This window comes from Mchenga conophoros, linkage group LG18 (assembly GCF_057382185.1).
Source record: "Mchenga conophoros isolate Kocher_MC1m ecotype Shallow Benthic linkage group LG18, M_conophoros_male_GT1.1, whole genome shotgun sequence".
In the NCBI taxonomy this organism is placed as follows: domain Eukaryota; kingdom Metazoa; phylum Chordata; class Actinopteri; order Cichliformes; family Cichlidae; genus Mchenga; species Mchenga conophoros.
Window position 1 is genome coordinate 17611392 of NC_140543.1, and position 23351 is coordinate 17634742.

At 40.4% G+C, this 23351-nt stretch overlaps 2 protein-coding genes across 3 annotated transcripts; one reads left to right on the forward strand and one right to left on the reverse strand.

Annotated features, from left to right (window-relative positions):
* Positions 1–294: 294 nt before the first annotated feature.
* On the reverse strand, positions 295–13324 carry rpe65a (retinoid isomerohydrolase RPE65 a). 2 transcript variants are annotated; one of them, XM_085254946.1, is made up of 14 exons: positions 13225–13324; positions 4408–4490; positions 4106–4256; positions 3667–3774; positions 3376–3517; positions 3144–3291; positions 2587–2668; positions 2122–2254; positions 1877–2016; positions 1672–1801; positions 1465–1579; positions 1033–1127; positions 833–944; positions 295–724 (listed from the first exon to the last, which is right to left on the reverse strand). In XM_085254946.1, the coding sequence occupies exons 3-14, from the start codon at positions 4150–4152 to the stop codon at positions 579–581; spliced, it is 1398 nt and encodes a 465-aa protein (XP_085111072.1). In that variant the 5' UTR covers positions 4153–4256; positions 4408–4490; positions 13225–13324; the 3' UTR covers positions 295–578. The 2 variants fall into 2 exon arrangements, with proteins under 2 accessions (XP_085111072.1, XP_085111071.1); XM_085254945.1 differs by lacking the exon at positions 13225–13324 and adding an exon at positions 4883–4996.
* Positions 13325–13345: 21 nt separating this feature from the next.
* LOC146553536 (uncharacterized) lies at positions 13346–22451 on the forward strand. Its single transcript, XM_085254949.1, has 12 exons — positions 13346–13659; positions 15041–15174; positions 17993–18108; positions 18830–18907; positions 18993–19030; positions 19200–19333; positions 20425–20503; positions 20609–20728; positions 20833–20922; positions 21255–21338; positions 21487–21649; positions 21773–22451. Exons 1-12 carry the CDS (start codon positions 13538–13540, stop codon positions 21962–21964), a joined length of 1350 nt encoding a protein of 449 aa, XP_085111075.1. The 5' UTR covers positions 13346–13537; the 3' UTR covers positions 21965–22451.
* The last annotated feature ends 900 nt before the right edge of the window (positions 22452–23351 follow it).

The following is a 23351-nucleotide window of genomic DNA, read 5'->3' on the forward strand; positions in this document are numbered from 1 at the left end:
TATTAAAATTGTACTAATGCCTCAAGAGTTTAGGCTGAAGGATTAGTTGAACTGCTCGTATATGCATCGCTTACTGAGAGAATGCTTGATTTACTCCTCCCTCATAAATAAAAAACAAAGTCTTTTTGTCTCAGTAGGCAGTCGTGGAGCTGGCAGGAATGCAGTGTTGCTCAAAAATTTGAAAGAAGCAACGCAATACAACAGAGAACTTAAACCTCAGATGAAAGGCAAAATACTTTGTCACTCTGTGAGTAGCAAATGAACATGGTGTAACAGATCAACACAAAATAAGAATTGCATTGATAGTTACGCATTTATTTTTGCATCCATGACCCATTTATATGAAAAATCATGTGAACAGATCCTTTTTTTCTTTACCAGTACTGACAGTTCAAGCTTAGACATTTTAGTTGAGATTTATTATCATGGCTCAGAAGGCATCCAGCAGCCTACGCTGCCTGCAAAGGAGGACATGCAATCACTTTCTCAAAAACAGCTCGACACAATGATCAGTTTGTGCCATTGTTCTAATAATGAGTGGCAGCTGGTCACAGAGAAATATGCAGAGTCACGAATCATTAGGGTTTGTACATCCCATGAAAGGTGACGGGAATAGTGCACTCCACCTCTGCCCTGGCAACCTCAGAAAGATCCTTGGCGTTGAGGATGAGGAGGTACGCTGGTCTCTGGGCACCGGGAGCTGCAACAATGGTAAGCAGCACACCTGTGGGGACAGCAAACACCAGCCTTGCTTAAAAATTACTTCTTACAATACAAGTAATTGTTAAAACACACTGCATGGAACATTATACTTTAACTGCTGTAGACTTACCGTCATCCTCATCGACAGCATCAGGAGTCTGTACAAACAACGGCTCTGAGGGGTAGGAGTCGGGCTCCTGCCATACCCAGGTCTCCTTGGTCTTCACGTTCAACTTGCAGATCTACACAGAAATCAAAAGAAAAAAAATCAACCAAAAAAATTTTTTTTTCTACACTCACAGTCTGAAATCTGCTGCTCTAGTCTCTTACCCTGTCTGGTATGAAGTGGTTGAGACCCAGGGCATAGGCGTATGTGTAATTCTTGCCGCCATACCTATTGTAGTTAATCTGAGGAAACTCAAAAGCTACAAAACCAAAGAATAACAAAAGATCACTCAGTAGCCATTCATCCCTTTTTGTCCACTTATCCTATTTAGGGTTGCGATTGAGGGTGGAGCTGTCATAGAGCAAGAGGAAGGCTACACCCTGAACAGATATGCTAACCTTCACACCTACAGTCAGTCACCAGTTAACCCTGTGTATGCTTTTTGGATGTTTGTACTCATAGTCCACACAGAAAGGCCCCACACTAGAATCAAACCCAGCACCTTCTTGCTGTGAGGCAACAGTGCAAACCAATGCACAACTCAATCATTCAGTAAAGTCTAAAAATATCTTCTTGAAAAATAGCTGCATTGTCACCTTGGTGAGGACTGGAGAACAGCACCTCAGGCTCAAGCCAAGTCGACCCATCAGCGTACATGGTGGCTGTAGCTGTGGTGTACGGCAGGCTCACCAGATTCTTCCCCTGCTCCTCCTACATCAAATCCAGATCATGGTCAGAACAACCAAACCTTGCATTTGTTTGTAGAAGATTTTATCAGTCTGATGAAAGAGAAAGGTGCTCACCTTGTGGACATCCAGGGGAATGACGTATCTGCGCACCTCCGGCTGGGGGGCGAGCATGGCTGCCTTCTTCACCTCGTCCCAGTTAGCCCTCAGGTTGGCCAACCAGAGGTAGTTGTAAACAAACTCAAAGCTGCAACACAAAAATGTTCATCAGCATTAATCTTGCTGGATCAAACAAATGCGGTCGGTCGAATGCTTCAGTTACCCTTTCCAAGCACAAAGGTCAACAACAATGAACCCCTGGTCCTCGAAGGTATTAATATGATGAAACATGCCAATAGGTGCTCCTTTAAACTTGAGATCGATGTACTCTCCTGGGTCTTTCTTGGCAATGTGGAACAGGGTCTACAAGAGAACATCAGAGCTTCAGATGAGATTATAGAAGAAGAGCAGCCAAAAACACCAGTGTGGGTTTTTTGTGGATTTAAAGATATTCGTTTGGCTCCTTACTCCTTGGCTCTCATTGGATTCGAAGCAGTCCATGTAGTTGCAGCCACGGATACTCCAGGCACTCAGGAACTTCAGCAGGTTGATTTTCACAGGAGTCTCCACAAAGACAAAGTAGTTGTCTGTCTTGCCGAAACTGAAGTAGATAAAAACACAAAACAATAAAAACCCATCAACTAAATTCAGTTCAATTCAGTTCAGTTTTACTTACATAGCTCCAAATGACAACAACAGTTGCCATAAGGTATTTTATATTGTAAGGTAGAGACCCTTCAATAATACAGAGAAAACAATCAGTAGACCCCCTGTGAGCAATCACTTGGGCGACAGTGGGAAGGAAAAACATTTTTTAAGAGGAAGAAATCTCCGACAGAGCCAGGCTCAGGGAAGTGCACCCATCTCAGAGTGTGAGGCAGGACAAAAATAACACTGAATCACGCACACAGACTCACAGACATGTGGACACACCTGTGCACGTAGGAAGGCTTGAATCTCTGATAGCTGGGGAACTGCACCACCACCTTGGACTTGTCGATCGGATCAGATTTATCTACAAAAGAAAAAGTTGTGGTGTTTTAAAGGGATCACTCACTGTTTCGAAGTCTCTGCTTGGTCCAACACTTCATAAAATCTATATGATGACAGAAAATACAACCTTTTTCATAATTTATATTTTTGCACTTTAACCTTACTTTCTATGTCTGGGGTACTCACACTGTTGTATTTTAATCCGTGGGTATATATATATATATATATATATATATATATATATATATATATATATATATATATATATATATATATATATATATATATATATATATATATATATTTTTTTTTTTTTTAATAAAAGGTAGAAATAGCCATTGTAGAGTAGATTAAGCATCATAAGTACATTTACTTATTCATGTTATTTGGAAAATAACCATCTTTTTAAATTCCATCTTATTTTTTGTACAAAATGAACTGAATTTAATGAAAAACCAAGTGTTTGTGTTATTGTTGCATGCGGGGTTTATCTAAACCTTTCTGCGTGGGTGGGATCCTGACAATATTGTAGGCCAGTGATGCTCCTTTCCCCATGCAGTTTCCAATGTTATACACAGTACCGTCCCTCTCAATATGAGGGTGGGCAGTCACTCCATTAATATTGACATAGCTGCACATATCGACCTGCACAGAAAATAAAGACGAAAGCTGTAAAGGTGAAAAGATTGCTCGCTCTCGTCTCAGATTCAATGTACTTTATTGATGTACCTTCTTCAGAGTCTCCAGCGTATCTGTGTTGACTTTAGTGATGTAGTTGGTTTCTGTTGCAGCATAATAATCCTCACCAATAGGGTAGACATTCACCAAGCAGTTGTCTGTGACCTCAACACCTTGGAAGTAAGTGAAAAACCTGCAGCCGAAGAAAAAACAGGAAAAGACTGCAGTCTATACAGGATTGTAACAAAAAAAAAGGGAACTTGGAGGTAAAATACTGCAAATATTTGCAAAGACATTGAGACATTTCTAATTTGCTCTCAAATGTGTGCATGTGGAACCAACCTGGAGAAGATATTCTTGCAGGGATCAGGATATGCGAATGTACCAAACTCAGTAATGACCACACGCTTCTCTGTAATGGCTCGCACATAAGCATCTGTCCTGATAAACCTAAATGGAGGAAAGAGAGAAAATGCAAAATCCACTTTATGGGTCATTGACTACCCCTCAGACTTCCCATACATGCAGCAAGTGGACGGGAATGTGCTAAACGAAACAATCATGTGTTTGCAGGAGTGTTTCATGCAAATGTGTTTGGTATCTATGAGTCAAAATCTCATGTCAGGACTCAACATGAGCAAACTGGCTCGACTGTGTTAGGTAATCCATGACACCATCCAGTCTTATGGCAACATATGATGTTTCACACGAAATCACACAGCACCGGCTACTCAGCTGCAGTTCAAATGCAATATGTGACACTGATAAATGACCGCCTTACTTCCGGAAGTAGGTGACCTGGCCATTCTTGAAGTCAAATTTGTGCATGAGGGCCTGGCCATCGAAGAGGTGATAGAAGGGTTCATCTCCGACCTCAAAAAGCCCGGGTCCCAGACGGAGAAGGCTTCCCTTCAGAAACGAAGGAATCCGGCCTGCAGAATGAACGTGGATCACAGAAAGTTTTCAGTGTGCTGAGTTATAAACTAGAAAGTATAAATTTCCAGAAAAGTGCAGTCGATATGCAAATGTCAAAAGAGTTATTTTCGTGTCTAGTCTATTTCTGTCTGAAAGATGTAAACAAACCTGTGACTGTTGTGGGAAGAGTCTCAGACAGCTCTTCACATGTCTCAAAAAGCTTCCTGTAGCCACCAGCTGGGTGTTCAAATCTGTTAGCAAAAAAAAAAAGAAAAACAAAAGAGCAAAGACATCAAGAAACACTGCCAAAGAAATTATTGCCGATGGGTTTTCAGCAGGTTAAAATTATATATCTTTCAGCTTTAAGTAATTTTAGGATTTCTGATGACTCGTTTTTGGTCAGAAACCCAACCTGCTCCTGACTACCTAATCCTGTGAAAAACACCACAGGATTAGGTTAAAGATTTCTCTACCAAAAGTCGAAATAATTAATTGCATTAATTTCCAAAAAGTACTGAAACAAACATCACAGTTTTCACCTAACAAATCTCTTTAGTTCATTTACTAAAAAAAAAATACTACCCTGGTTGTCATTCAATGTAATAAGAAATATGAGATACAATTGAATTCATTAGAAACTGACCGGCTGACCATGGTTCCTTTTTGCTGTTGAATATAAAACAAAAAGCAAACTGTAAGAAAAGCCTGTGGTCACTGGTTTAGTAACTGGAAGCCTCTGATCTCCCACTGGATTTGAGGTATTTATTCATCTGGGCCTCCTCGGAGTCAATCTACGCAATCAGCGCTGTAAAGCTTTGTCCCAGCCAATCATGTCACATGGGGAACAAGTATCCCATTGTGCCAATATCCTCTTTTGGGTGACCCAATGGCTACACCTCTCAACCTGGATTTATTGCAGAGAATATGCACTGCAAAAAGTGATGCTTGGCAAGAGAGTTGCGCTTGTGTGTTGGATTTCTTTTTCTTTCTATTTTTAACTGTTCTGATTTATGTGTTAAGATAAAATTATGCTGAGTCACAGACAGTTTATTTTAGCACTCATGCAACATGTAGGTCAACTACCCATTATGAAGAAATATCAAGAGTAGGAACTTTGATCCACATAACACTGGTTTTGCACATTGTGTGAAATAAAGACAAACACCTTTCTCATCTAAACTGCAGCTTTTATCCCAAGTGCAGTCCGTATTAGTGCCAAAACGTTTATTTACTACACTTTCACTATTTTAATTATGTATGTATGTATATATATATATATTTGTAATTTCAAGTATACATAGGGTAAGTAGACGCTAGGTGCTGCTAATCAAATGAACTCTAAATGATCATCAGTAATCTGTGAGCATCTCTGTTAAAGGTTTTGGCAGTTTGCAAGTGTGGAGCATTGAGATGTGTTAACACAATGCCACAATTTTCCCAGGAGTGGACCCCAAGGTCAGACTGTGTGCCTCAGTTAGCATGTTAAATGTTAAAGTTCATGGCAGTATAAGACCGTTTGGAAGCAGTAAAAAGAACATGGTAGCACAGTTTAGTTCAGTGTCCTCTGAACAAACCATAAAACTCCTGGAATGCTGTCCCGTATATCATCTCAAACACCTCATACTAACCGTGTAGCACAGCGGTGGAGGGGTGCTGATTTTGGCTGTTTTGCAGTCACAGGACTTGGGCAGCTTTCATCACTGAGTTGACCATGAACTTCTCTGTATATCAAAGTGTTCTACAGTCAAATGTGAGGCCATCTGTTCAAAAGCTAAACCTTGTCCAAAACTGGGTCATGCAACAGTATAATAATCTGAAGCCCAGCAGCAAATCTACAACAGAATGGCTGAAAAAAAGATGTTGTAGTGGTCCAGTCAAAGTCCAGACCTTGACCTGAGTGAAATTTTTGTGGCAGGACCTTTAGAGAGCTGCCCACAAACCTCAATGAACTGAAGCAACGTTGTAAAGAAGAGTGGCGTAAAATTCCTCCACAACAGTGTGAAAAACTGATAATGTCGCACAGAGAACAATTACTTGCTGCTAAAGGTGATTCTACAAGCTACTGAACTATATGGTGTAGTTACGTAGTCTCATCCCAGGACTGCAGTCAGTAGTCAGTATGTGGGGAAAACAAACAGGTAATTTTGACCCAGAAATGAAATAAATGAGATAAACTCACTGCTATCTGCACTTTAACACTATTTTTTTCCTTTTTGGACATTAGTACTAAATAAAAATAAGAAATGTTTTCAGTTAAACCTCACTGCCATCATTAGGTGGGATTGTACAATGACTGTTATACAAAATGCTACTTGGATGAAATGTGGCCAGTTGTTCTTTGCTCTGAGCACAAAATGCCTTAACTTGCTTGTCTCAGCGCCGCGATAATCCAGGTGAAAAGGATTATCCTGAAGACAAACGCTGTATTGTTCCTCCTGGGGGAAAAAACATCGTTAGGAGAGAGTTGTGTCACTGCTGTGTGACGTAGCGGCCTCAGCCAACACATGAACTGAATGAATGGGAAACGCAAAACATTGTTGTGATAATCTCTCGGGAAAGAAACAAAGCATCTCTGAGTTCTACGGTGATAATCGCAGCTTTAAGGCCATCAAATATAAATATAATCAGCACCCAAAACAGTGAGTATAAGAAACAAACAGCTGATTAGACCACAAACAAGTCAAGTAAATGCAAAGAAACAAAGAACAAAGAACACCTTTTAACCTCCGTCAGTCTGCAGACTGCTTTACGATGTTTGCACAGAGCATCAAAATGGACTAATATCGAGCACACTACAGCAAAGATTAGAGATTTTTTGAGGATTGATGCCTTAGAGCATGCAGTCACAGTGAAGCAGCTTAATCTCTGCGATCACAAGCAGCAAAGGGTCTTTGATGATATCGCCAATACAAATGAGACAGTACTCGTCTTTGAACTGAAAAACAGGTGGTAGACTGTTCATTATAATTTCAGCCTAATGAGACTCTGGGCTTGAAAAGAGATCTTTTAGTGTATGATGTTGCTGCACCTTATTTTATCCAGGCAACAGAGTGGATCGATGCTGAGAAGCTGGTCGGTTTTAAAAAGAGTTTTTAAAACAGAGCCTTTTTAGGATGTGATTGCATTTCATTGTGAAAATATAAAAAAGATACACTGGATGAGCTTTGGAAAGAGTCGATGCAGCTGATAACTATGATTTGTTACTGCAAATGTGTTCATGCTGATACAGCTGCAGTGTCTGCAATAATTTAACTTACCAAATCCAAAGTGCGCTCATTCAGCTGTTAACACCGGAAGTCTTTAAACGAGATCTCACAGCTAAAAAAAACTGTTAGAAACGCAATATGGCCTCAGGGAGGATCTGCGACAGTAATTTGGCTTCATATTTTTTCTTTTTTGTATTTTAAATTTAATGATTTTGTAAGAAAAGAAAGAGTAAGATAATGTTTCAAAATCAAAACCAGATCAGTGAGATTTTAGAATAAGTCACGAGACTGCAAGTATGACTTAGATCTGGAGTTTTTCATTTTTGAGGAAGTTGTAAGCTTTGGAACAAAATAGTTTCAGCTTCATTGAAAAAACAATGTTACTTTTCCCTCCTCTGGCTCTCAGCTACATCCCCCCCGGTGGCGTTTGTTCAGATGTCAAGTCTGCAGGTTATTATCACCAATCAGATCCATCTCCAGACAACTTCACCAACTTCTTCCACTTGCTGAGGCCATTTAAACCACGCAGTCTACTGAAAGTCAGTAAACATAGTCTAAAATATCTGCTTTAGATTAAACTCATGAGTGAAACAAGTCGTCACACCACTCCCACTTTTATATTTTCTTCCATCTAGATAGTAATGACTGCAAGGTGAGGATCACCATCTTTAATTTCTCGAGTTCATGTAACAAAAGCCAGGAGCTGCGACTGACAGAGATGAAACATGTCCACAATCTCATGGATTACTGACTACCTGACAGGTAGGCTGCAGTATGTGAGACTGTCTGTTTTATTGATGGGCAGTACATGCCACCTACAGAAATACTCTGACTGATTGTGGAGTGGATGGATCTATTAGTGATGAGCAGGAAAAAGAGTACAGAGCACAAGTTGATGATTTTGTTGAGAGTTCTGGGAGGAATCATCTGCTTCAAATCCGGGGTGGCTGTAGCTCAGGTGGCAGAGCAGGTCAGCCACTAATCAGAAGGTTGGTGGTTCGATCCCAGGCTGTCTCCTGGCTGCATGCCAAATATCCTTGGGCAAGATACTACCGTAACCCCATGTTTGCCTACTGGTGGTCAAAGGGCCCGGTGGCGCCAGTGTCCGGCGGCCTTGCCTCTGTCAGTGTGCCCCAGGGCAGCTGTGGCTACAATGTAGCTTGCCATCACCAGTGTGTGTGTGAATGACTGAATGTAGTGTGAAGCGCTTTGGGGTCCTTAGGGACTAGAAAATTGCCATACAAATGCAGGCCATTTACCATTTCTAAATGTGAAATGGAACAGAGCGATGGTGTTTGACTTCAGAACAAAGAGACATGTCCCACGACAAACACGGGTCAAGATGTTGATGTGGTGGATGAGTACCTGACGACAAGAGGATGAATTTGAAGACTGACACAGAGGCTGTGAAAAAAAAGTGGATGAGCAGCCTCTTTTTCCCATGAAACTGAAATCCTTCAATGTGTGCTCAAGGTTTTCTATCACTCAGTTGTAGTGAGCACATTGTACTTTGCTGTGTTCTGCAGGGGGAAGCAGCATCTGAGCTGGAGACACCAGCAGACTGGATAACCTGAAGAGGAAGACAGGCTCTGTGATTTCTTGCAAACTGGACCCTTTTGAAACTTTGGCCGGTGTTGTGCCAAAAAGTGATTGTCTGCCAAAAACTGATTTCCAGTGTTTCTGTGTATTTTTTATGTGTAATATCTTTACGTATGTTCGTAAATAGACTTCGGTGAACAGGGGATACAAAGGGGTTACATAAAGAATTAAAAAATTATCTGTTTTTTAAGTATCTTTACAACTTGTACTTACATTATAACCAATCCGGTCCTTTATCCCCACTTAAAATATTTTTACAGAACTATTGTAATATTTGCTGCCATTTCTGCTGTCCTGTTGGGCAACTTACTCTTACAAAATACATTTTTAATGTTAATGAGATTTTTTTTTACTGCATAAATAAAGCTTATATAAAAGTCGCTGCCAAAAACTGATTGCGGCTTGTATCTTGCTACACGAATGTTGTTTGTGGCTCAAGATGACTTTATGTCATCCATAAGGGATGCATTTGACATATGTTTAACATATTATAGCCCAACAAGTTACTTATACCACTTTAAATATGAGCAATCGCTTTTTGGCAAATACCGGAAATCAGTTTTTGGCAGACAATCACTTTTTGGCACAACACCGGCAACAGCTTACTATACAGTAGGGCTGGGTATCGTCACTGATTTCTAGAATCGATTCAATTCCGATTCACAAGGTCCCGAATCGATTCGATCCACGATTCGATTTAATTCGATTCGATTCGATTTAAATCTGGGATATTTTGACAGTCAGAAATATTATAATTCAGATCAGTACATTTACATATTTTTGTATCAATAAAAAGGAAGCTGACACACGCAAGACTTTATCAAAGGTGTGAGCGTCACAGCAGATACCTTTGTGTCAAAGTAGCTGAAGATAAAACACAGAAAAACATGAAGGTGATTTTCCTGGCCTGGGATTTTATAAAAATATTCTGCAGTACATCAAAAACGAAAGAAAACCATTAATCAACATATGAACATTACCTCTGAAGTTACAGCGGTTTTATTAGAGACATGGTTAAGCGTTTTGCATTTTGAATAATTTTAAAAAGTTTAAATTTGTTCAGTATTGAACAGCAGAAATGAGGTTTTCTTTTCGGAAGAATGTAAAAGGGAAAAAAACAGCGGCTGACAGCCTGTAAACAACAGTAGACTTGTGCGTAACAAGCAAGCGAATAATGAAGAAAGGGAAACTGTTCTTGAAGTACAGAGAGAGAGAGAGAGAGAGAGAGAGAGAGAGAGAGAGAGAGAGAGAGAGAGAGAGAGAGAGAGAGAGAGAGAGAGAGAGAGAGAGAGAGAGAGAGAGAGAGAGAGAGAGAGAGAGAGAGAGAGCTGTGCATCGCGGTGGAAGCAAAACAGTAAAAGTCAGAGTGAATACATGGTTCGGTCAATATTGTTTGGAGAGAGATCAAACTAACAGCTTTAGAATCGGCGCATAAAGGGCGTGAACACAAAGCTTGGACCCGCCGACACATCGGGTGAGAAAGGCGACATCTCACTGATTCTGATCCGCGGGTCGCGCTGTGTGTTTAAGTCTATGTGCAGAATCCGTGTTCCTGCTCTCATTTACTGTCTTAACTGTTTGGTGGTTCTTGAAATTTTGTGAGATGTCACCAGAGATTCTGGCATTTCGGGCAAAATAAATTTATATTAAAAAAAATCGATTCAGGATTTTAATGAATCGATTTTACGTTATCCAAGCCAGAATCGATTTTAATCGATGAATCGATTATAAAAACCCACCCCTACTATACAGGTCAACTCCGCTAGCAAGAAGATCGAGGGAGACGTAGGAAACTGCTTTACCGAACCTTTATTTCTCCTCCAAGGTACGAACACCGCGTACAGTGGGCTGAAACAGTTTACTCACAGCGGGCATCGCCGATACAACTCTGGCTGTCGAGGGAGTTATTATATTCCTTTTATTTACTTTCTCTTCGTCTCTTCTGTAGTTAACCGTTACTCTTCCTTTTTCCTTCTTTTTTTGCTCTCCGCCCCGCACACATTTCCCATCAGGCTCATCCTTAAAGGGCCACGCCTGTAACAGGTGTAAAGCACGCTGCCACTGGATTCTAGATCAGTGGAGACATGTTCTCTGTCGTGACGAATCACGCTTCTCCATCTAGCAATCTGATGGCCGAGTATGGGTTTGGAGGCTGCAAGGAGAACTGTACTTGTCTAAATGCACTGTGCAAAAACTAAAATTAGGTGGAGGGGGCATTAGGGTCTAGGGTTGTTTTTCTGGAGATTTGGTCAATCTTCATCATACAATGAAGTATTACATGCTCCCAACTTTGTGGGAACGGTTTGGGGATGGCCCCTTCCTCTTCCAATATGAGTGTGCACCAGTGCTCAAAGCTAGATCCATAAAGACATGGATGAGGAAGTTTGGTGTGAGGAACTTGACTGGCCTGCACCTGGCCTCAACCAGAACAAAACACCTTTGGGATGAATTATGCGTGTGAAGGCAGATGAAGGCAAGATAGATTGATAGTAGAGCTGGGCGATATGAGATTTTTTCATATCACGATATGTTTTTTTCATTTCAGGCGATAACGATATCTATCACGATATAAGCCAAATAACTATATTTGTAAGATTTAAATGTGCCGTTGCTCACAAGTAAAATGTGAAATAATCAGCAGCTTGTTTTTATTTAAATATTTATTTCCCATAATAAGTTCAACAGGGTAGATGTACTTAAGGAACATGAGACTTTTTCAGATAGATAAAGGCAAATATTGCAAACTACACAAAAGGCAGCCGCTAAAGCGTTTAAGTTTCAAAATAGAACAAACGAAACAGACTAAATTGTCAATTCCACTTAGAAACAAAATATAAATTCTAAAAATAAATCTTAGTTTGTTTTACAGAAGAACAGACAAAACTGACTAACTTTTGTCAATATCAAATAAACTGAGAACTAAAAGGAAATTCTCAATCTCTCCTTGTTGTATAGCTTAGCTTTTCAAACAGTTTTAACAGTTACTTTAGTCTGACAAAAGCCGAATGACGAATTAGCGCTTCCAGTCAGAGACTGAGGCTACGTCCACACGTACACGGGTATTTTTGAAAACGGAGATTTTCCGTTTTCGTTTTAAAAAATAATCCCGTCTACACATAAAGGCAGAAATGAAGGAAAACGCTGCTATGAACATGCCAAAGCAGCAGGTGGCGCTAGATTCCTAACCGTGCAGAAATGTTGGCCAATCAGAAGTCTAGAAGCCTCGGTGGGAAAAAGTAAACAAAGCTGGGGCATAGAAGCAGAACCGAGTCGTATGTGTGGACGGACAGTAACTGTGTGTATATGTAAGCATTTAAACACTGCAGAGAGTAGAATTAACAGTATTGTAGAAATTCATTTCACCGAAACAATAACGTGGCGCACAGTGTGACGCATGCACCAGTTTATTGTATTTCCAGACTTGCTTTCGGCACATTTACAGTGCACGCTACTCTGTTTTTTGTCAGACTTGAAATAGCCGAAATACCTTCACACTACGGAACTTCTATGGCTCTTCCGTTCGACAATCTCTCCGGCATTGCAACCATCATCTGTTTTCTCTTCGGTCACGCTCGGTTGATTTTTCTAGTCGGCACACTCATTTCCTCCATTACGCGCTGGCTCCATTACCCGCTGGCTGTTTCCCAAACAAACACACGTGTGGCTTGGCACTTGTGCTGTACGTAACAAGTCACGCGACGTGACGCTGCGGCTGTGATTGGTTCGGCTCTGCGCTACTTAATTTGGATTGGCTGACCTTTTTTTTTTTTTTTTTAAAGAGGACAAGAGCGGCGAGGTCTATCGCGATAGCTTAATTTCTCTATCGAGTAAAAGTTATATCGCGATACATATCGTTATCGTTCTATCGCCCAGCTCTAATTGATAGATATTATTATTCAACTTTATTCCACATTGAATGGCAATCATATTCCCAGTTAAACGCAATAAATCCTTTTAGAAATGTCATAAAGGGATGGCTTTTTCTAAATAGCTTTAGTTGACCAGACTGGATTAATTCATGTTGGTTGGTTGAAAAGCTATGCTTAAGTAGTTTCCCCAAAACTTCTCATCAATACTGAATGAGGCGCTTTGGCCACGTCTTGTATGTAAAAATGAAAATAAAGGGCGCCCTCTGCTGGTAATTAATTGCAGGTCAAAAGTATTTCTACATAGTACAAACCTTGTAGTACGCTTCTTTAAAGGACGGTCGATTTATTCCATGAAGGTAAAGTAGCCTCCAGACTTGATGATGTGCTGTTTTAATAATTTACTTTAAAACCGCCAGTTTCGCTACACGCATGCGCATTTCAATCCATAATTACCCAAGATGGCGGCGAAACGCTACAGTTTGCTGTAGTCGCTAGTTAGCGCATACCCAGAAAGAAAAAATTACCAAACAAACCCAAAATTGGTTTTGTAACCAGCGGATAGACGGTAGTGTGGTTTAATACTAGCAGTTGGCGGTTGTGTTACAAAGGTTTTAAGTCGGGAAAATGAGCTACACAACGAAGGTGGTGCAGGTGACGAACGTGTCGCCGAGCACAACGTCGGAGCAGATGAGGACACTGTTCGGTTTTCTGGGAACCATCGAAGAGCTGAAGTTATTTCCGCCAGAGTAAGTTAAATAATTGTCTGTGGGCTTATTAGCGGCTTTAATAATGTAGTCACAGGCTGTTTGGTCGTGTTTCCTAGTAGACTCGGTAGACTGGTTAGCATGCACGCGTAGGTCCATGCTAACCAGTGACCTGGCCCGCAGTCTTTTATAATGTCTTTGTCTGGCCTCATGAACCACGCGTTAATCCTATTTATGTCTTTGATAGTCTGCTTATTTCCTAAACAGGGATAAAAACGTGTATTTAGGCTTAATATGTCCCCCTCGGTGTTTATTTGGGTCTTAATGTTACCGTAGTGTCTTGTTTTTCAAAGTATGTAAAGTCTCTTTTTATCAATGAGAGGAAATGCAGCAAAAGTGATTAATAATTAATATAAACACGCCCAAGTCGAGCTTGTGAGGAAGGGAAAAATTAGTTGTATTAACTTTAACGGTCTCTCCGATGTTTTGTTAGGGTTAGGATAACTCTACCCCTCCTTTCCCCAGTCGTTTTTATTATAATTGAGTCTTTCCAACAGTCCACAGTAAATTTTCTTCTAAAGTATACAGTCAGGGCCTGGGTACTTGTATTTATTTCTGTTTAAAGTGTATGTTATAAATCTGCTTTAAACTCTGTCTGCATATATTTGTTGTGTGTCAAATCCACACTTAAGTGACTAACACAGCATGTGGGTGCCACTGGACCACATCAGGTTGTCAGAACATTTTTCTCCAGCTGCTCCCTTTAGGGATCCACAGCTGACCATCTGCCTCAATCTCACCCTATCCCTAGCATCCTCCTCTGTCACACCAATCCTCTGCATGTCCTCCTTCACTACATCCATGAACTCCCTCTCTGGTTTCCCAATTTTCTTCCTGCCTGTTAACCCCATATTCAACATCCTTTGTCTAATATATCCACTGTCCCTCCTCTGGATGTGTCCAAATCATCTAATCCTTTTTTCCATGTGCTGTCCCTCTGATGTACTCATTTCTGATTTTGTCCATCCTGCTCACTCAAAGTCAAAGTCTTAACATCTTAGCGTCAGCCTCCTGTCTATTTGTCAGTGCCACTGTATTTAAACCATACATCATAGCAGGTCTCGCTACAGTTTATGTACTCTTTCTTTCACACTCGCCACCATCCTTCTGTCACAAATCACCCTGACATTTGTCTCGATCCACTCCACCCTGCTCCAATCTTTTCTCCACCTCACTTGTGAACCGTTGATTTGGACGGTTGATACCAGGCATTTATACTCCTCTACCTTTGCTATTGCTGCTCCTTGCATTTTCAGTGTTACATCGGGATGTCAAAAGAGGCTGAAGAAAGCAATGTTTAGATTTTGTAAAAATGTTTTTTATTGCAGTTTATTCACGTCATTCTTCTTTACCACTTCTATAGTGATTCGCCGATGCCGGTGACATCCCGGGTGTGCTTTGTGAAGTTCCAGGAGCCAGAGTCTGTTGGTGTGTCTCAGCATCTGACTAACACGGTGTTTGTGGACAGAGCGCTGATAGTGGTCCCGTTTGCTGAAGGTTTGTATAAAAGCTCATTGTTGAATGAATTGTGATGGTGCAAGACTGTAAAAAGGTTGTTGTTGGTTTTTCCCGTCTCCTGTGAATTCACCCTGGCATGCTTATGAGCTTTGTAAGATAATTTTGAATGAAAGTGGTATTGCCATTCTCCTCCCATGGCTCGTGTGTTTAAAGCAGACTTCTGCTGTCAGATTTGTGGTGAACTGTTTTAGCGCATTGCACATCTGTTTTAGCACAACAGCCCTTAAACAGATCTTTGTTACCTGGAGTTAAGTTGTTCGGGATATAGTGAGGTGTTTGTCTCTGACTAAAACAGTAATGTGCTCTGCGCTCAGAAAGTTCAGTGTACCAAACTCTGCTTTACACACCAGGACACGGACATCTGTGGGCACCACAGGCACGTCAAAGTTCAGAAGTGATGTACTTGAAATGCTTAACCAAATGCATTTTTATTCTCACCATATATTGGACTACCCCCTGTTAAACTTCTCTCTGTTATTTGTGTGTGTATGTGTGTGTGTGTGTATGTGTGTGTGTGTAATTTTTGTAGTGAAGAAGGCAAAAGCAGCCCCCTCGTTGATGGCTGAAAGTGGTCCTCTGCCTGCCAACAGGGAATTGTAGACATTTGCAAAGGCCAGCAAGCATACAAGCCCCACCACTCTCTCTCTCTTCTCATTTTGTCTCCTTTTTTTTCTTTCTCTGCCTTATCTTTTTCTTTCCTTCTGTCTAAATTGTCTTTCCCAGGTGGTTTTGAGAATAAAGTTCAGATTTCTAGGGCATAACCTGAAACTGTGCAAATTCTGCACTATTTAACGACACTTTTGAGGGCTGCTTGGTCAAGTGTTTTATGGTTAAGAAACGGTTCCTTTGCAGATAAGGCTGCCTGTATTCATCACTTTTTAATGTCAACAAATCCCATGAAAACACAGAGGCCATTCAAGTCCACAGACTAGTAAATGCTTGTTTGTTCATTAGGGTAATTGCAGCTGATGCAGTTTATTTAGAGTCGGTGCCTCAGGCACCATCATGCTCTTTTAAAAGCTCACTAGCATACGCAAACAGATTTTAAACAACAGCTGGAAGTAGTCCCCAGCAGATGGACAGTTGTTTGAATAACACCACAGTACTTTACGTTTACTGTATGTTTTTAAAGAAACCACTTCGCCTTCTATAGAAGTCAGACAATATATTTCTGAAAGTTTTACACCTGATCAGCTGGAAATCTGTGTCGGAAATCTATGCTATCACATGATGTTATGATAACATAATGAAATACAGCCGCAAGTACGGCAGTTGGTCTGTTCAGCACCGCCGATTCCTCCTGTGCATTTCAGAAGTTGGAGGGAAAATATGTTTGCATGTGATTTAATAATGACCTAAACAAAGAACAGAGACCCAGGAGGGGGAAAAGATCCCCGAATTTTACACTTTTATATCAGCTGGGACTGCATGTAAAACACGGGGACATGATTACACAGTAATTTACACATAATGCTACAGCACTAGCATAAATGCTGGTAACGCAACCACTTGTGTAGGTTGTGTTGTAGCCCCACAGAAGTCTAAATCAGGCATGAGATGGTATTCACTAGATTTGTGGACAGTAACAAGAATATTTCCAGCCTCATCCTTTTTTAAAATGGCTTTAAAAAACATCAACTTGGGAGTGACACCAGTTATTTGGCTCTGGTGCAATAATTGTATATGTCAGGGGTCTGGGTTATTTTTTAGTTAATACAGAAACACACTAATGCCAAAGTAGCCTACTCTGCACAGAGTAGATTTAAAACATTTTTTTTAACCTCACGATGTAATTTCAGACTTGACAAGGGGAAAACTAGTCAGTGATTTAATAAATACATGGAACTAAAACTCTCTGGTATAAATCCTCTGAGATAGGCGACCGACATGACGTAGTGTTGGTCCAGTATCCTCTTTAACAGTGGTTTTCTTTTGTTGTTGTGTTTTACAGTTCTTTTTCCTGGCTCAGCCAGTCCTGTATACCAGGCCCTGCTGAAAATACCATCCAACCGTTTTGTCTCCTGCAGCATTTTCTCTCTCCAGTGTGCTCTTGTGTTTAAGTGTTGTGTGTCTGTATTTAGGTGATGTCTCTTTGTGAATGGATTAAGTGTGAGATGATGATGATGATGAGCTATTTAAAAGATAAAATTGGAGGTATTTTGCATTTTAAAATAAACAGCCCACCATCCTCTGTCCAGGTTTGGTTAATTGATGCAGTGACAGGTAAGGATACTGAGATAATGATGCAGGCAGCATCTAGCCTGAATTTTGTTATTGCCATTTAGCATATAAACTACTTAATTCTCTGAAATGTGTTTGTGGTGAGTAGACGCTGATGGTTTGCATAGTGTTCTTGCCGAATCCCTAAAATTCTCTCTGTTGTGTGTGTATCTCAATTTTTCTCTGTGTGCTTTTAGTAGCGAAGCCGCCAACGTGAATCGCTTGTTTCAGTAAACGTCAAAAATGAAAATTGAGGGCACACCGAACTGGAGAAGCAGCTGTGCTTGCTAACGTTTGGTTCATGACTTAAAAAACACATTCAGGTGATCTATTCTTGGCAGTGTTCATTGGAGTAGTGTGATTTATTCCAGCAATAGTTAAGTCACTGCAATGATTATGTTGAATTAAGGGAACTCTTCTCTGATGTATGAGGTAAACATGTGAAGAAATGTGAACACTTTTCTTTTTTTTTTTTCTTCTCCAAAATGTCTTCTCTGTAGTGTGTGTGTGTGTGTGTGTGTGTGTGAGTGTGAGAAACCTTTCTTCTCTCCTAATGCCTTTTTCTTTATCCCTGTAGGATCTATTCCAGATGAGGCTAAAGCTTTGTCACTGCTGGCGCCAGCAAATGCTGTTGCAGGAATTCTGCCAGGGGGAGGCCTTCTTCCGATGCCTAATCCCATCCCCAATCCACCTGTAAGACCTCACTGTTTAACTGTGTTGGATGTTACATGGTGACATAACCAAAAGTCTTAACATTTTTGCTCTGACATGACAAAATGTAACTTGAAGCCTTTTTTTGAAAAAGTAATTATGCATTTAAAGACATACAGAAGCAGAGTGTAAGATAACATAAAAATACGACTCACAGATAAACTGGCTTTTGTTTATTTTTGTTTTAAAGTTGGATCATTTCAAAGTCCATCTGGTAGTTTGTATAGTTCTTTAAATCTGTTTTTTCTCCCTGTGTTGTATTTCTGTTTTTTTGGTTATTTGTAGGATTGTGGTAATGCAAAATTGTATTGTGCTCATTCACATCCTTTTAGTATAAATAGTTTGAAGCAGTCAGTCATGTTGCCGAGTTACAGGTCTCTTGCCAAGTTGTGACCAAGTAGTATCCTGTCTATGGTTTTCCTTCATCCACTCGCATATCCATCAGTTACTCCTTCGGCTCTGCCATGTTTCTGTCATTTCAAGTCGAAAGCGTATATCAGCATCGGTTAATGTACAGCGTGTCTGCTTACATCACATCTTTACATGCCTCGCTGGCCATTTACTAATGAGAGAAATTAGTCTCCTGCACATAAACAGTGATTTTTAGCCCAGTGTATCAGATAGCACCAATATAATTACATAAACACTTGTTAGGTGTTCGTATCTGGATATTCTTGGCCTGACATAAATTTGTTTATTCCAGCTTGCGAACCCCTTTGGTGCACCCAATATAGACGCAATGGCAGCGTTTGGATTCCCCGGAGCTGGTATGAATCCCCAGGTGAGAGGTTTTCTGAAATGGCAGTGAACGAAGTTGATGTTGAATGTTTTGAACTGACAGTCTTTATCCTCCCGTTTCCACACAGGCTGCTGATCAGCTGTTGAAATTGATGACGGATCCAAAGTAAGTCTCTTTAAAGCTTCTTCTTTGAATGCTGTGCATTAGGGTTTTTTTTTTTTTTTTTTTTGTTGTTATTTTTCCCAGGCACTGTAGAACAACTGAGGCACAGGAAAGAAGCAGTTGTTTGGTGTTTTGTAGTAATGAGTCAACTAATTAATATTTATTTGTTTAGACTGAATCCCCTGGCGGCTGGAATAAACCTGAATGCTGGGCTGAAGGCTGACGCAGCTAATAAAGAAATCGAAGAGGCAATGAAGAGAGTCAGAGAGGCCCAGTCGCTCATTTCTGCTGCTATCGAACCCGGACGTGAGTACATTAAAGTTCAGAAGATCTTGTTGCTAGGATGTTGGCTTTGCGGTATAAAACAGTGTCTGGATTGTCTGCACTGCTGTCAGTACAAACACTTATTAGGTCAGCTTACTTCCTCAGATGATTTCCTTGGCAGGTTTTCATGTTTGCAAATAGTTTGTTTTTGCTTTTGTTTTCAGTGTTAAGAAAAAACGTTTGTTAACCCTTTAAAACCGGACGGAGCAGCACGCTCCGTTTTGCGTAACTATTCTTAAATCCCTGTAGAACCGGAACCACGTAAGCTAGCAATAATTTTTTTTGCACATGAAACCGGAGGAGTTGTACGTACTTCTTATGCTATCAGCTCGTCCTAGATTACGGTTTCCTTCCACATATAGTTTTGCAAAAAACAGCATAAAAAGCACTTGCAGCAACAAAAACATAATATTCCAGAAACACGCTTTGCCAATTCGATCAGCTGTTCATAACACTTCCTACGTTGGAATAGACGTCAGCGCGAACTATCGTATGTCCGCCATTACCTGGCTGAAACCGGAAGTGGCATCTTTTTTTTTTTTTTTTTTACCATTTCCTCTTTTTTGTTTTTTACCTTCGGGGCCTTATATGCCTATACTGGTGTTTTTAAAAGTCATGTTTGACTTCATGCTTTTCTGAATAGTTTCTGGGATGCTTAGAACTCAAATTGCACTGCTGGAAATGGTTTATTTTGATGCACATGCTGTTTTCTTTGCAAATTTGCATTATAATATTTATTTTTGTTTTTCCAGCAGTATATAAAAATTGGTGTATCTCAAAAATAAAACTATGAAGACACTCAAAAAAACAAACAAACAATTTTCAATTTTTTGTAGTTTATTGCACTTTTTTGCAATTTATGTAGTTATTATAGACTTAATGCTTACATCTCATTAAAATTTGGGCTATAACGGTTGTATTGATGTATAGCAACTTGAAATGCTCTCAAAAATGGCACTACAGCATGTAAAAATATAAAGATAACTCTGGCGGACTTGGTTCTATGGTAGGTCTTAAAGGATAAAACACAGAGTACTGGAACTTGACCTGTATTTCATTTTCCTGACGTGCAGATAAGGAGACAAAGAAGAAGCGCTCTCGGTCCAGGTCCAGATCCAGAAGGAGGAGGTCCCGATCGCATTCAAGACACAGGTGATTTACTAAAACTTATCATCTGCAGAGCTGAGATGAGGAAACTTTGTATTGTTTGTTTTCACATGAACAGCAAAGTTAAATGTTGTGAATGAATGGTTTCAGGCGAACCAGAAGCAGGTCGAGGCGCAGATCCAGATCGAGAAGCAGAAGACGCTCCAAAAGCCCGCGCAAGAGACACACCCACTCTAGAGAGAGAGGGAGGAGATCTCCCAGCAGATCCAGGTGTGCTAACTGTGTAAAAACCTGTCCTCGAACCTGTACTCTGAGGTCTGCAGCTGGGAAACCTGAGATCTAAATCTATATGCATGTTTTCTTTTTATCTACAGAGAGCGAAAGAAAGAAGATGCAGGGAGAAGGAAATCCAAAACACCACCCAAAAGCTACAGCACAGCGAGGAGGTCACGCAGTGTGAGCCGGTGAGTACAGCCAAGGTCTTCAGCTGACAAGTGCTTGAATTCTATTCTGGTAAAGACCTTTTAATATTAAGAGAATTTAATGACTGTTCTATGGTCAGATTTACCAAAGTACAAAATCAACAGGAACAGAATAGTTAAACGTACGTTTTTAAGTATAGTACTTCCCTAATCACGATAAAGCTGCTAATGCTTTAACAGGAAATAAGATTTAATGCATATGACAGTTATTAATGAAATACTAGATTTTTGGTTTTCAGTCAAATGTATTTATTTCAGCTGCTTCTAATATCCTGCGTATGTGCAAAACTTAAATTATTTTGTTCTGTTTGCAGGAGACGCAGGAAAAGTCGCAGCGCCAGCCGTTCTCCTAAGAAGTCTCCTAAAAGGAAAAATTCCCCGTCTCCATCTCCTCGAAGGTTGTCTGATGTGTTTAATACCTTCTGGCTGCACTGAATGTGTATTTTAAGTTTCTCCTGAATGATTTTTTTTTTTTTTTTAAAGGAGAAGTAAACATATATCCATTACTAATCTTATTCTGGACTTTTCACTTTCCATCCTGTTCAGACACAAAAAAGAGAAGAAGAGGGAGAAGGAAAGGGACCGGGACCGTAGGAGCGATAAAGAGCGCGGCCGTGAAGAACGGGAGCGCTCCAGCAGCAAGAAAAAGAAGAGTAAAGACAAAGAAAGGGAACGTGACCGGAAATCAGATGCAGAGAAAGATGTTAAGGTTGGTGTGTTGTGGTTTTGGACCCTGTGAGCATCACTCTTCTAATGTTAGCCAGTCGGAGGGAGTTTGTACTTTTTTACTTTTTTTTTTCGAGGTGTCTCATGCATCGGCTTCTTTTCCCAGATCACCAGAGACTACGATGAGGAAGAGCAAGGATACGACAGCGAGAAGGAGCGAGGCGACAGGAAGGACTCGGACGATTCTGCTTTGTCTCCTCGGTCGGTAGAAGGTAATGGCACAGCACGTTCCGCGAAGCAGGCCAAAGTTAACGGTGCCGATGATCGCCACGAAGAGGACATGGACGTCAGTGACTGACTCGTCCGTCCCGTCCTTTCCCACATTCTCCCTCCATGTTGGTTGTGAAAAAGCTACATCTTTCCCCCCTTCCTACTGGGCTGAATCTGAAAATGTGAATTGTTTGAAATGTATCAGTTTCTGTCACAGGAGGGAAGCGTGCCCTTTTGCAAATGTTTGATGCTAAAAATCGTCTGCCCTGACATTTTTCTCGGTTTGTCACATTTACTGTAAGTGGTCTTTCTGCTCTTTGCTGCTACAGATGTAATAGATTACAACTGGAAGTAGGCTTGCTTTGCGTTTCTTTAGCTTGTGTTACCAGATTTCTTTTTTTATTTGTCTTTACATATGAACCTTTTTCATTTCTGTTGTGTGGGGTGGTGTGATGCACGGGTCTCTTGTCTTCACCAAAAATGCAAGCTTCTTAGCTTAGCTTCTTGTTATCTGAGAGTACTGATTGTTTTATCAAGGATTTCTTTTATATATTAAAGCTTATTTAAAGAGCTAAGACTGTGAAAATTTATAACTTCCACCTCAGGTTGGGGGGGCTAATGATACAGATATGAAAATCCTCACATCTGGTTTAAAAACACTTAAATCACAGACATGGTTCAGCTGTTTGATCACAGAGACAATTTTGCCTTCAAACTAGTCAAAGGCAGATGCGCCTAAATTAGTAATGCTAACCTTTGGCATCACGTAGGTCCAGTGCAGCAATACTACATAAAGTCTTTATTGGCATAAAACTAATGCTGATGGAGGATTTCTAAACATAAATTTTCCAGTTCAGTTAGATCATTTTACATGTGGGCCACATATAGCCCACTTTGATGTGACGTGGGCAGGACCATTTAAATAAAGTTGTGTAATTATAAATTTAGAACATATGGTTTTCATGAATTCACAGAAAATGCTTGTGTACTTCGGTGTCGTGGCTTGATCAACAGGAAAAGCGGTAAAACCGATGATAAGACAGGTAAAAGTTGAAAATCTAAGCATACCTTCACATTTTCTTAAGCTCGGCCAGAATGGAGTCTTTGCTGGGCTAATTCTGGTCTCTGGGACTTGTGTCTAAAACCCTAACTTGGACTAATCTGGCATAGGTTTCTAGACATTTAGGATGTTGAATATATTAAATCTTTCATATTAAAGTGAAAAGAAGCCCAGGCTCTGAGAAATTAAATATTTTTCAGATAAAATGAGTTTTATTTTCCAATGTCTGCACTAAACACTGAAGCCAAACGGACAGTGCTCTGCTAGTTTATTGCGTCTTCACACACTGACGATAAATCAGGGGAAATTTTATAATCTTTAGTATCTTGGGATAAAACCAGCTCTCCCTTCTTAGCCTCACCTCTTTAATAAACAGACTACAATATTGTCTTGAAGCATCGCCAGATTTGACCTA